The sequence below is a fragment of the Eschscholzia californica genome, unplaced genomic scaffold (genome assembly GCF_041429995.1).
Source record: "Eschscholzia californica isolate CP2 unplaced genomic scaffold, dmEscCali1.0.p SCAF_2, whole genome shotgun sequence".
In the NCBI taxonomy this organism is placed as follows: Eukaryota; Viridiplantae; Streptophyta; class Magnoliopsida; order Ranunculales; family Papaveraceae; genus Eschscholzia; species Eschscholzia californica.
Window position 1 is genome coordinate 43,016,613 of NW_028238309.1, and position 14,697 is coordinate 43,031,309.

Below are 14,697 nucleotides of genomic sequence, written 5' to 3' on the forward strand. Positions count from 1 at the left end.
AATGGAAGAAAATCCGATCTGTAAATGCCCCTAACCGAGAAGAACTCAATCAGCATACTTCATTTCTTGTTTTCTCCAAATTCAAGAGCTTTAGTAGCACATACCTACAATAGAATTTCAAATCTTTTAACATTAAACCAGATAGATATTTGACACGAGGACACCATAAAGTTTTCTAAGCCAAAAAGAATTAGAAACCAGCCACAATCTTATTGCACCTTGATGCGAGCCACAATCAGCGAAGGCCTTTGCCTTGAAATAAGCAAGTTAATAAGAAAATGAAACTAATGTACTCCATTTAATATGACTAAAAACTTTAATATGACTAAGAACTTCCAATAGGAGGAAATTTAATACGACCAAAAACATTTACCTGCCGTTTATGCTTGAAAGTGTCTTCTCGTGGATCGAAATTAGTGGTTCTTATGCAAGATTGACCAGCGAACATTTATGCAGATGTATTTAACAAAAAACTATCAAGCCAGTGAATAACCAGTACAAAATTTAAAGAATAAATAGTCACTATTGTTTAATCCTATTACTTGCCACACTTACATCCAATTTTAATTCTTTCTAATAAGCATCGAATTCACGAATAAATGAAGATTGGGGTTAAAGGGAAAAACCTTCTGAACGGAAATAATCAGTCCAAGAATAATCTAGGAGGAGTACAGTTAATCCCGACGACAACAACCTTCTTACATGAATCAGCAACTGTTGCACATTCAGTCATAGAATCTCCACTAACCACATTCAACCAGTCCTTATAATTGAAAGAAAACCATGCTGGAATGTTTAGGTCATCTTTCTCAAGTAGTTTAACGAATGCCTGTATGAGCAAGCACCAACCAAGGTTACGAGATAAGCCCCCGATAAGATCCCAGCATTAATGGAGAAGCCAAATGAGCTTGTTAAATAAAGCAAATGCTAGGAATCATAAACTATCATTGTTTTAGGATCAAAAGTTACCTGATTTTCTAGCTTATTTGGAATTGTTTCGAATGCTATAAGATCAACACCTAATTATACTAGAACCTGAACTCTTCTCCTATGGAATTCTTTCGAAGTGGCAAGTGTCACAGATTCACCATAGTTCCCACTTCACCAAAAGAAGTAAATGGGAATTTGTTAAAGAGAAAGTGATGAAAAAGAAGATGCTTGGGCAACTTGAGATGCTTAAGAACAAAGTAATTCAGTAGTTCATTTTGTGCATTGCCAAATAAACAAGTAAATTATGAACCTTTTGCTATTGTAGCAAGTAAGAGTATGAAATTCGATGGAAGACTACGTAGTCGGAAAAGTTAACAAAGCCCGAAGATCCAGAACTTATGTGCAAAGTCACAAAGGCGGTGAGGTCAGAGGACTGGGATGATGGTCATTATACTCAAAGCTAATTCGTTAAAGATAATACAACGACAATGTGAATCGCGAATGACTAAGCTTTTTGATAACTTAATATGATTCTAACAGATAATTATAAATCTTACCCAGAGTAGTGTTTCTATAGTAAATGTGTCCACCTCATATTAGAGTTAATCAAATGGAATAAAGAACTTAATCGTACTCAGACCAATCGGGTAAATAAGGTCTGTAGCTACCTACAAAGCGGGCAACCAAAATAGGTCGTTTATTGACAATTTTTCCTCCTGCAATATCATCGTATAAACATTCCGAGGATTTCTCAAAATATATATCCCTAGAGTAAGCAAAAGATACCTGAGCTATTTCGTCACATGTACTTACCATATGTTATCTCCTTTCCAAATCTTGTCACAACGGAATCAAATGTCATTGGTATGGCTCCTCAAGGTTCATTTTATTCATTCCAACAGCTGCACTTGAACCCCTAAAAAATGTAGCGGGTGTAAAGATTGTGGCACAAGTAGTACCTGCAACCATGAAAAGAGCAGCAAAAGAACTATTAGGAATTTATGAAGCAACTTAGATTAATACCATGAAAGGAGTATTAGATATTAATAGATACACGAGAGATCCGACTATTAGCTTGCTCTCAAGGAACCACAGTCCGACGCTGAGTTCATTAAATCCTCTTTTGATGGTTGATAGATTTGAAATGTTCTACTCTCTGAATACCCCGACATTGAACTGGAGTAAGCATATCCGAACCAATTATCTTCCACAATAACATTAACTTGTATGAATATCAAAGAATTTCACAAATATTTGAAGTATGGAGATCGGATTCTATAATTCATCAGCAAATGTAGAAGAAAAAGAAAAGGAAAATTTACATACCAATTAGATTAGATGATTCGATATTTACAACTGAGAAAGGAGCTCCTGAAATTGTTCCAGTCGCAGCACATCAAGGAGACCCATTTTCGGTTGCTAACACTATGGTCATTGCTCAATGCTCATAACAAATATATAAGCATAATTGTATCACACAAATTAACTAAATCAGGTAAATTAAGAGATTTCAGGAACCTTAATTTTAGGAAATCTCAAATTGAACAAATGAAGTAAATCAGGTTAAAGTTTAGAGATTCTGATATAATTTCACTTCTACCTTAGTCATAAGCAAGAATTGACAAATGAATAAATGAAAAAAAAAAAAATCAGAAGAGGAAACTTACCAATGCATAGAAGAAGATGAAGATTGCAGAGTTAACTGAGCTAGAAGAAGAAGAATGAAACGGGTAGGTTTAAAGCTCCATTATGCTATTGTGAATTCCCAATATTGTAACTGAAGAAGATGAAGATTTGTACCGGGTACATTAATTTGTAGAGAAGAACGATTGAAAGTGGAACCGTTGGTAGAGAGAGAGGATAAAGAGAGCGTTGGAAGAGAGAGAGAAATCGATGAAGAAAGGGAGAGGCAGGAATTGTAACTGAAGTTCTTTGTGAGAGGTTTTACTGGTTTTTTTTTTTTTTGGAACTGTCGTAATATTAAATATTTTAAATGCATGTAATTAGTGTTGTAGTTAGATGAATCTAAAGGCACGATAAAAGCTGATATGAAATGGACGACTATGATATCATAGGGTGAACTAATTCTGGTTTTTATGAAGAGGTGAACAAATTCTGGTTTTTTGAGGTAGGTAATAGATCTGGTGGCCGAGATTTGAGAAAAAATACAACCAACGACTGAATTTGTCTTTTGGTTTGTCCTAGTCAGCACAAAACATTGTGTTTTGTTATATAGACTAGGGTATAGCTCGTGCCTCCGGCTCGGAAAAGTCCTCGAGTCATAAATTTCCCAAGTTTCTTTTATAATATGTGTATGTTTACCTCAAACTCCACCTTTGCAAAAAAAAGTTAGTTAGGAACTTCAAATATTGTAAATTTTTTTCACAGGAAGTAGTTAATCGAGAAGAAAAGACAGATTATTTTAGAGGCAAAGGGGTGGAGAAAAAATTAAGAAGAATTTCCAAACACTTCAATATTCAATTCTTGTTTGATATCCCAAAGTAAATAACAAGAAAATGCTAAAAATCTACAACTATACAGAACTGGGTATTTGTATTTACCTCTATTATTTATTACAGATTCATCGTGAAGTTAAGGGTGTCTACTCGGGAGCACTCAAACCTAATATTACAAAACATTCACTCAAAACCTACAACTATACAAAACTGGATATTTGCATTTATCTTTATTATTTATTACAAAACGAATTCAACACATTACAAAATAGTCGTCTGTGGCTTCTCATAAATCAAGCTTCATCAATCTTCACGATTAAACGTCAAAATCTTTTACCAGTAGCTGAATGGTTCAACTGGTTGATAAAAGAAAGAAGAACAAACATATAATATACTATAGGAATGGTACTGTTATGGCCTTCTTGATTGCTTGTGAATAGGTAATGGGTAGATACTTCAGTGTAGCTTATAGTGGTCCTTTAACGGCATCTGTGGTTTCCAACGTTTATTAGTTAAAAAACAAAAGCAGAATTCATAGAAATAAGTACATGCCTGTGAGTTGATTATCGTTATCATCATAATCTTCTTCAGACACACCCTATATCTTACCGTACACCTTAAAGAAAAACAGTTGACCATTTACCAACAATCAAGCTAATAAAATATATGGCAGAGTGATGAAAGATAACATTCACGAGTTAAACCTTGGTTTTTAAGTTATGAGAAGAAGTCAAAGTACCTTTTGGAGCTTGCGTGGCACACCGCGAAGGAGATCTAACTGAGACATAGATTATTAGTAGATAATTTCATCATCCATTAAAATTAGCAATCATTGAGTTAATGTTAATGTAGAACAAAAATTTACGTTATTACACGTTAATACCTTCCTTCAGAAGTCAAATAATGATTTCCATCAACTCCAAGAATGAAATCATTCTTGGGCCAATCCAGTTCAAGTTACATATATACTAATAAAAATAATGAAAACCCAAGATTTCTAATACCATCTATGCTTCGAAATTGAACCGAAAACACAATGGCAAACATGTACTTTATGGAGGTAAAAGTGAGGATTGTACTCAAAAGGAGAACCAATAATTAAATGAAGTTTCAGATTGTATCTTATTCATAAACTAAAATAGACAACTAAGTACCAATCTATATTAACCCTATTTATAATTGAGGAGTCACTTAAGTAACAATAATGAACTGTAAAATTTGGAATACCATAAACGTTCACAAATAGATTTACCATTCCGGAGGCTTCAAGTTCTGAAAGTTTCTTTGTTGCAAGAGTGTTTGTCTTTACAAAATCGATTGCTCGTCAGAAATTGGGAAAATTCTACCAGCAGCGAAAAAAATTGTGATTTTGCAGCTAAAGATGAGGTTCAAACGATCCAAAGAAATGATTTCATTCACTGATCACATTTGATAAACAAACTATCAGTATCAGAAATTTTGAGTATAAATCCCGCCACTGTATCTAGAAATAGAATAAAAGAGCTTATTCCAATCCAAATAGTAGATTGGCAGATAGAAAACTCACTAACAATCAAAGTATTCCACTACAAAATTTAGAATAACTTACCTAACAGAATTTTTTTTTCTGATTTTCTGTCGTAAGGACTTCACATTACTTTTGTCTGAAAGAGTTTCCAACAGGTCGTAGTGACCGTATACATGAAACAACAATTTGATAGGGTTCTTTACTCTTTCCGTACTCTTTCGGTATTCTGCACAAATAAATCAAAAAGAAATTGACGTTATCAAATTTCAGTTTAAGTAACCCGATAACTTTTGATAATCTGAAAATCAATTTATCAAAATATATAATAGGATACGTTACATAAGGAGGATCGAAAATAAGAGATCCGGCGGTCAAGATAAGTTGCAGAAATAATATACGTGTGTAACACGTGTATGTACGTGACGGATCGAGAAGACGAGATCCGACGATCAAGAAGAATTCAGAATATATTTGAAGATACGTGAAGATATTAGAAGATATGTGAAGATATGTAATATTAGTATAATATATTCAGAATATCTCTTGTAACTATCTAATGGTAATATTAGATAGATTTTGTATTATTTCCTAGTTTAGTAATCAGAAACTAGGAAACCCTAAACCCTAAGTCATCTATAAATAGGAGAGGGTTCTAGGATTCAAACTCATCGAGTTATGTCTGACCAATGTAACCGATCAACTCCCATATACAATTGTATGTGGTGAATTATTAATAAAGAATTATTTCTCCGTGGATGTAGGTCTTGAGTAATCGACCGAACCACGTTAAATTATCGTGTCATTACTTTCTGTCTATATCTTCGATTATTATATAATCGTGAATTTAACATGGTATCATGAGCAGGTTAATTGATCCTGATTTATGCTTCCGCAAATTCCAACTTTTATTTTAGTTGTGATTATATTATATTTCAATCCTGTTTCATCGAAATTTTTTCGAGGTTAATCAACTTTGATTTAAGCTTCTGCAAAATTTCCGACGTTTTTTTTATTCGTTGTGACTTAATTAATCGATCAATTAGTTTGACGATTTTTTTAATTCCCAAGTTACTTTTGAGAATATCATAATCCAATGACTTTTTATATCATTGTGAATATCATAGCCCAATGATTTTTTTTATATCATTGTGATTAAATAATCGATAAGTTATTAAGTCGATTTCTTTTCCCAAGTTAATCTTGTGATTATTTCTCATTCCATCACACTTCTAATACGGGACTACAAAGAAAAGAAAAATTGTTATAACGACAACAAAAGAAAAGGTTGAAACCTTCATGGTTGGTTCCGCAAAAAGGTATGTTTTACATTTATTTCCAATTTTTTTCAATTTTTTTTTTCAACTAAATTAGGTCTGAAATTGAAAACACAAATTCGGAAACCAAACTCTCAGATCTGGTTCGATTTCAACCCACCGGCACCGATTTTTCCCGTTCCGGAACAAAGAAAACCCGGTTTTTATTTAACCCGCGACCAAACAACCCTTTTGACACGCTGACTAAGTCCACCCATGTTGACCCGTGTTTTTACAAATGTTGACGCTGACTTAGTCAGCGAGCTTTGACTCGTGAGACCTTCATACTTGGCTGCCTTCTTCTTCCTCACGTAAAACCCTAGGGTTTCTGCCCGCTGCTCATCCACGGCTGCTTTTCAACTTACTTCTCGGCGAGTTTTCCATTCCCAATCGATGGCGTCCCACCAACAACTTTACGTGCGATTTGGTGAAGAAACGACTTCTTCTTCTCGGTTCTTCCATTGCAGACCAAACTTTCTCTCTCTAGCTTCTTCACGGACAGAGTTTTCTTGGTCGAATTTGAGATATCCTACAACACTATCACTGGGTACATGCCGACTTTTCATCTGTGATTGATTTCCATTCCCGATCATCTATGATTGATTTCAAAATCCGAAACTTATTTCTTTTGGAGCTTTCTTTCTTTAACAACCGATTCATCACCGACGATTCTTGGTCGTGTTTTTTATGATTATATAAATCATCAATTTGAAGTCTCATACAGATCCCATATGATTTATCTTGTTTAATTTTTCAATTACCTTCTGATTTGGGAATCCCAATTTTGAGAAATTTCCCAATTTGGGTAAACCCTAATTTAGAAGTTCATAAATTTCCCCCAAATTCAATATTTGCGACAGTTTCTTTTCCCCACATTATTTTGTGACGGCGACTTTATCAGATCAGTGACAGTTTGCAAATGTCACTGTTTTCCATCTAAAGGAAAGTGACACTATTTGCTACTGTCACTAATGTTACAGTTTTTTTTGCGACAAAATACTTATTTCACAAATCTGTCGCAACTATACACTGTTTTTTGCCACAGTTTTGTGTGAAATTTATTCGACATAGTTCATCTGTCGGAAATTTATTTTGTGACAGACTTCTAATGTCACCTATATCCAACTTTTTCTAGTTGTGACACAACTTTTTCTGTCACTTTCTCTTCTATTTGTGACACTAAAATAGATTAATTTAATCTATTTTGACTTTTATTTCCGGATAAACCCGTGACATTTCCAAAGTCATACTTTGTTTATGACGATTTTATTTCTCTACCAAAATATTGGACTTTCTCTTCAATGGAGAAAGAATTCCTATTTTGGATTTTAATTCCGGAAATCAACCCGCGAAATTTTCATAATCATATTTTTCTTATGATTATTTTATTTCTTCCAATTATATTTTGGATTTTCCCACCACAAATAGAATATATCTATTTTGATCTTTATTTCCGGATTCTCCCGTGACATTTTCCAACTCATACTTAATATATGATGACTTGTCTTTCCTACCAAATAACATTTTGGAATATTTCTCCACCGAATAGAATATCTCTTCAATGAATAGAATATCTCTATTTTTTCGGAATTATATCGATCTTGCATATTTTTGGCAATGAATTTAATGTCGACCATCTTTTTGGTTGTTTCTTCTCCAATATTTTTTGGCAATTACGACAATGATTTCTTGTCGATTTTAAACAAAACAACATTATTTTGTTGTCACTCCTAAAGTTCATACTTGACGTTTTTATACGCAAGATATTGATCATCACAACCTCTTAGTTGTTGACATTTTCTTCATACAATGACCAACTTTACATACATGAGAAAAAACACATGTAGTTTCGTTGTCATTGATTTTCGCTCAATTTTTTGACCGCAACTACCAACCTTTTGGTTGTGACTTAATCATCGTTCAATCATCTTCCAACGCATCCACAATCCAAGAGTTGCAAGAAGACAAATACGACGAATCAAGAAGTATTTCCTTTTTCTCTCTCCAAGTCGGACACTTCAAAATTTACGTGCTCCAACTTGCGGGGGGGTAATAGGATACGTTACATAAGGAGGATCGAAAATAAGAGATCCGGCGGTCAAGATAAGTTGCAGAAATAATATACGTGTGTAACACGTGTATGTACGTGACGGATCGAGAAGACGAGATCCGACGATCAAGAAGAATTCAGAATATATTTGAAGATACGTGAAGATATTAGAAGATATGTGAAGATATGTAATATTAGTATAATATATTCAGAATATCTCTTGTAACTATCTAATGGTAATATTAGATAGATTTTGTATTATTTCCTAGTTTAGTAATCAGAAACTAGGAAACCCTAAACCCTAAGTCATCTATAAATAGGAGAGGGTTCTAGGATTCAAACTCATCGAGTTATGTCTGACCAATGTAACCGATCAACTCCCATATACAATTGTATGTGGTGAATTATTAATAAAGAATTATTTCTCCGTGGATGTAGGTCTTGAGTAATCGACCGAACCACGTTAAATTATCGTGTCATTACTTTCTGTCTATATCTTCGATTATTATATAATCGTGAATTTAACAATATACGGTAAAGGTGTGAATCAGAGTTGAACAATTGAACTTCTTTATGTCAAAAAAATTGGTATGGCATCTAAGTATAGTTCAAACTTCAAATCTTATGATTATAAGAACAACTTTCCCAATGAGTGAGCGTCAGTTAAAAGGTAGTTTCCAAGTATAGTTCAAACTTCAAATCTTGTGGCATCTAGGTATAGTTCAAACTTCAAATCGATATGAGATAGTAGCCATACAATGAATACAATAGACACAGTGAATAGTATAAGATCATATACAGTCAAATCAAGACTTACAAAATCTTATAGATAAGAAGGAGAAACATATTCACTTATATCTGTTTTGAATTCATCTTAAAGCCACCATGAACAAAATGTTTGGAGTGATTTGTTTGTTTTAAAGAATTTTAGAATAAGCAGCAATCGCTTGAAATAAAAGCATGATGTGAGAAAGGATGAAGGCTTCCTAATAAGACACCACTTACCATTTGGTCGAAAAAGTCGAAAAGTTAGTTCGTAGGGTACAAAGTAAGTTCTTATGCATCTCTTTCATGTTATCTCATTCTTTTTCCCTTTTTCTTCTTCCCTTAATCGTGCCCTCGTATGTATATTCCATTTTTTTCTATTGTATACGAGAATACAAAATTAATGCAAAATCTAATTTTACAATCCTATAAACACGTCTGACTCCTATATTCTAACTAACTAAGCACACAAAAACACCATACACACCATACACACTCAATGGGCAGAGAGATTATATCACTAATCTCTGCCTACGTATCCAGAAAATTGTAACTAAGTAAATACACAAAAGTAAAGCATATGTAAAAATTGTAAAACAAAAGATCGTTGTGTAACCTAGAGTAAGCAATGTAAAAATTATACGAGACGTTAATATGTAAAAAATTGGATTCATTTTTACCTTAATAGAGCTGAATGCGTGTGCTATTATTGTTATCCGTAATTCTTCTTTTTCCTGCAAGAATTATCAATTCGCACAAGTTAGTTATTTTATTGATACTGCACTATATGAACAATTGGTGGTCTACACTAAGTTTGCTTAATGTGTCAAAAAGTTTGTAAATCATTTTTTCTTTCAGCATAAAGCTCCTTTCATAGAGGGACTTGAAGAGCAAATGCAGGAAATCAATGAAGAACGTGCCACATCTATTCCAGAAAGAAGAACAATAGATAATGCTGATGAAATGGTGGAAGTAGAAGCAGCTATCAATGCAGGAATGTCGGAAATAAGCAAAAGTGGTACAAGTGCAGCCGTTATTGCTGCTGACACAGCTGCACGCCAAAAATAAATAAGTTGTCTATGATCAAATCGCTAAATTTTTCACGAAAGCACGGAAAATAACTAAAAAAGAGTTTCCAATTCACTTTGTCGAGGTACATGATATAAAAGCAACACAAGCTCGTATAAGAATTGATGCAATACATGTTGGGCACTCTAATCCAACTACATCCGGGTGGAAATTATGCAGCTAAAATGCTATAATAATGGGACACCACAGGGCCAGGAACGATGTTTCGCCCATCAAGAGTTATTCTAATAGTTTCGACCCGTAAATATACCAAGTCACAGACATAGAAAACAACCTAAAATAGAGCTACGCCAACCTGCCCAAGGCGTCAAGTGACCCGACCAGATTTAGTGACCAGATATCCTGACTGAGATTATAGTTTGGCAATTGCTTGCAACACAAATTTGTCGCTCATTTTTTCTCTCCTAAGTGCTTTATCTAACTGTTAAGTATAGAACAACAATAATATACACCCTATTTCTTTTCTGATTTGTAGAACTTACTCAAATCATGAGAAGCCCGTCAAACAACAACTATATACACCTCCCATTGAAATCATAAAATACTTTATGTTTTTATTCTATGTCCAACTCTCCTTAACGGAATCAGTGGAGGTTGAGACAGAAATGATGGAGCAATAAAGAATGAGTTAATTAATCAATACTAAGAATTCAAAGTCAGTAACCTAAATGGTCAAAGCAATCAAATTTAGAGTATTAGAAGGTTTAAAAAGAATAGAGAAGAAGATAGAAGAAATATAAACTATCTACATGGTAGATAACAAATCCCAAACACGACAGTTCTATGAGACATTTTATCAAACACTTCGCCAGCATATGAACTCTAGTCTGACCAACAATAGTAAGACCAACAAAAACTGTTCTTGGATTTTGGAACTCCATAGAACAAAATTGAGAAAGATGAATGAAACAGATGTTTTCGATTTTAAGCAGAAAATACTAACCTTAAACGCAACCAAAACTGAGCAAGAACATCAATCAAAACTGAAATAGGATTTGAAACTCACATGCATATCAAAATCAATGCACCTATATATTCATTTCTATCATTTAACAAATCAGAATTTCTATCATTTAACAAACTACCAAAAAAAAAAACAAAACACAAAAATTGAAATGAATTCATCTCACATTGGAAGAACAGATGACTTATACAAAACACAAATCTAACACGAGAATAACAAAACACAATAAAATACTGACCTTGCCGATGTGCACTGAATAATCTGATGAAGGAAAGTGGGAGGATATGCGTCTGGTGAGCAAGAGATGTGCCTGTCTAGAAATTTCTCATCTTGAGAAGCAATTTTTTTTTCTTGACTCTACTACACATACGTAGCTGAATCCAAGGGTGGATGATAATGCTGGTGTGGGACGGATGGCTGGATTTATCCGGGTGTTTGTCCCAGTCAGCATTAATTTAGTTAGACAAAAGAGTCTATGTCCTGCTTTTGTTGTTTTACCTCAAATGTAATAAAAAAAAATTTCATGAGTTTGTCATCTGGGAAACCTAAGCACTTGTTTATGAGTTTAGCAACTGGGATGGCATCTTCGGCCTGGTAAGGGATATGAGATTATAAGTCCATGCTTTTGATAGTTTGGTGAAAGGATTGAGGGCGAGCACAAAGTAGATGCTTTTTGTCAGCTAGTTCTTCTGCTAATTTGCTTTGATGATTGTCCATCAAATCCTCATTCACCACTACAATCAGAGGTTTCGATAGTCTTAATGTGTCGAATATGCTTCCTGAACCTGCATCATTATTAAAACCTATTATACATGGTATCAAATTCAAATCAAGATATGAGAGCTAAACGTATTGAAGTTGTTTGAAACTGATTGTGAGCTTCAACTAACATAACCCTCCCGGGTTGAGTAATTGAACTGTTTTATATTCTTAGCAGATAAATTGATCGAAGCTACTAATTTCCACATTAGTGTTTGTCAATTTCATGTAAATTAATTGAGTAAATAACTACCCAACAATAAGTTGAACAAAAATTCAAAGAATAGACTGAAATCAAAACAACCACTTGATCAAACGTTTATTTTTATAAAAAAACGACAATACAATACCATAGAAATACATAACTTTATTAATATTGGTGAGTAGAGATATACCTTTTGAGGTTGGAGCAGTATTCCTCAGTGCATCTTTTCTCACTCTTGTCCGCTTACTACACAAGAATATAAACCCAAATTTAACACAACATAATTAGACTTTACTTTATCGCTAACTATGAACTGACGCAGGACCCGTTCGCACTAAACTATTTGTCCATTCTCCGCACTTGAATTCTGGTAAGGAAAGTAACAAATCAAATAGTCGCATGACAAATCATTCAATGAGACAAAAACAGTTTTTATGATATATGTCTTCTTGTGTATCATAAATAGATACATCATTAAAAGAAAAATCAATTAGGCAGTACTAACCTTACGTTGTATAAAGGAACTGTGTAAGTGTAACATGGGCAACTACCAAAACAAACAAGTTCATCAATTTATCCCACATCATCTTCATAAAGCAACACTAAACTACCATATGAAAATGAAGATACCAAATTCAAAAAAAAAGAGCTCAAACTAAGAGACAGAGAGGGAGACTTGGGTGGTGTTCCTCTTCTTTAAGTCAGATCTGGAAACTGAGTCGTGGTCTGAATTGAATTGCATTCAGATTTAAGAATGTTTCTGGTTGACTCATCAACCTAATTTTGATTTGTTTTGGGCTCATTCCAGTCAAAAAGTTCACATTTTGACGACTCAGATTCAGACAATTAGAAGAAACTAAAACATCATCTTCCCACATAAATCTAGAACCAGAATATCTCCTTCATCCTTGCTTTTTTAAGAGAAACCCTAATTTCCAAATAAAAGAATCACCAAATAACAATCGAACTTCAAAGAAGCATAACATAAATCTAGAACCAGAATATCTCCTTCATCCTTGCTTTTTTAAAAGAAACCCTAATTTCCAAATAAAAGAATCACCAAATAACAATCGAACTTCAAAGAAGCATAAAAACTTACCAAATTGTTTCTAAAGCAATTCGACGATCTTGAAAACAAACTAAAACGTCACCATCCCACATCCTCTGAACTCCTCCATTAAACCCACCACCATCAATTTCTCCATCTGCATCATTTAATTTTTCCTAATTACCACCTCTCCAATAATACCCACTTTGAGTTTGTAAAGCAACCGTTGAACTAAGCAAATCAAAATCCATTGCTGCCATTTCTTCCCCATCATCTCCTCCAACACCCTTAAAAGACTTAAAAGTTTTCTCTTCCTTCCCCAAATCTGCCATTAAAACCAGAGGTTTAAAAAGGAATCACTTTGACTATTAGATTTTTCTTTTTTTACTTTGCTAGATTTGAACAGATATTCTGTATAAGGAAACAAAATTTTACAAATAACGTTTCTGGGTTTTTTGGGCTTACCCCCTCGTCACTAATTGGTTATTGAGTTTACCCCCCTCAATAATGGGTAATTGAGCTTACCCCCTTGGACTTACTATTAGTGACAAAAACACAAAGGCTATGTTTGGCGTACGTGAAATAATTGCCACTACCACGAACAACTATTCTTCAATATGATTCACATTAGGGATTTTACCTCATTTTATTGTTTGATTTGGTCAGGAATATGATTAGTAAAGATTGATTTTGTTTATATATTATTTACTTTCTGATTTTATTATCACACACCAAACATATCCTTAGTATTTTTGACAAAAAATCTAAATTGAAGGAGGTAAGCTCAATTACCAATTACTCAAGGGGGTAAACTCAATTATCAATTAATTTTGAGGGGGTAAGCTCAAAAAACCCTAAAGTTTCATACTTGGAATTTGTTCACACTTTAAACATCAAAACCTTAAGCACGGGGAGAGAGAGTACTGAAAAGATGTGTCCCGTGAAAAAAAGGAATTCAGCATTGATCCAAAGGTTTATATCAATGCTGATGTGGCACGGACGGCCGGATTTATCTGGGGGTTTATCCCAGTCAGCACCCATCCACCTGTTTTATTATATATATATATATATATATATATATAACTCAATATTTTTCATATTTTGGTGCACTGTGGTGAATCCAGACTAGAGGTTTAGTTTGGTGATTGTACTGAGTCATATGGATCGAGTTAATTTCTCAGACTTTTTGTATACAAATGTATTTTGGCGATTGTTTTAATAGTACTATGCAGAGTTGGTATTCAGAACAATTCCATATATCGAATTAATATTGTTTTGCATACGGTATTAGTAATATTTATGGTGGTGTGCTTTTTACATAAATATATATATACAATATTTAGTTAGTGAACTCCATTTATATTTGTATACTTCTGTATGTGCACAAACACTATGCGTCTAACTGCCCAAGTCTTTTGGTGTATTTTGTGTAGAGGGTACGAGTTAGTGCATATTTTGTGTCGGTAAGGACATGTAGGGCATTAGTAATTTGGTGTTTGTGTTTGTGTTTTTAGATGAGCTTGCAAAATAATCCTTTTTTGTCTTCCATGTTTATGTGATTTGCTTGAGTTGTTATAAATTTAGTTACTATTTCGGTGTTTTTCGTTTTTA

General features: G+C 33.8%; 1 protein-coding gene and 1 long non-coding RNA gene across 4 annotated transcripts; both read right to left on the reverse strand.

Moving 5' to 3' along the window:
* Positions 1-433: 433 nt before the first annotated feature.
* On the reverse strand, positions 434-2,879 carry LOC147558112 (uncharacterized). The gene is made up of 5 exons (XR_015234270.1): positions 2,257-2,879; positions 1,985-2,106; positions 1,744-1,889; positions 970-1,099; positions 434-829 (listed from the first exon to the last, which is right to left on the reverse strand). It is a non-coding gene; the product is annotated as an uncharacterized LOC147558112 (long non-coding RNA).
* Positions 2,880-3,464: 585 nt separating this feature from the next.
* LOC147558113 (UDP-N-acetylglucosamine transferase subunit ALG13-like) lies at positions 3,465-13,496 on the reverse strand. Of its 3 annotated transcripts, none has more exons than XM_086659654.1 (7): positions 13,138-13,496; positions 12,229-12,284; positions 11,313-11,859; positions 9,702-9,755; positions 4,975-5,119; positions 4,126-4,804; positions 3,465-3,875 (listed from the first exon to the last, which is right to left on the reverse strand). In XM_086659654.1, the coding sequence occupies exons 1-3, from the start codon at positions 13,197-13,199 to the stop codon at positions 11,684-11,686; spliced, it is 294 nt and encodes a 97-aa protein (XP_086515780.1). In that variant the 5' UTR covers positions 13,200-13,496; the 3' UTR covers positions 3,465-3,875; positions 4,126-4,804; positions 4,975-5,119; positions 9,702-9,755; positions 11,313-11,683. The 3 variants fall into 3 exon arrangements, with proteins under 3 accessions (XP_086515780.1, XP_086515779.1, XP_086515778.1); XM_086659653.1 differs by having other exon boundaries at positions 3,465-4,002; XM_086659652.1 differs by having other exon boundaries at positions 3,465-4,804.
* Positions 13,497-14,697: the final 1,201 nt, after the last annotated feature.

Coding starts and splice junctions, on each gene's coding strand:
- LOC147558113 (XM_086659654.1), bottom strand. CDS start 13,199: ATGTGGGATGGTGACGTTTTAGTTTGTTTTCAAGATCGTCGAATTGCT. Junction 12,285..13,137: donor ATTGCTTTAGAAACAATTTG/GTAAGTTTTTAT, acceptor ATTCTTGTGTAG/TAAGCGGACAAGAGTGAGAA. Junction 11,860..12,228: donor TACTGCTCCAACCTCAAAAG/GTATATCTCTAC, acceptor ATAATGATGCAG/GTTCAGGAAGCATATTCGAC.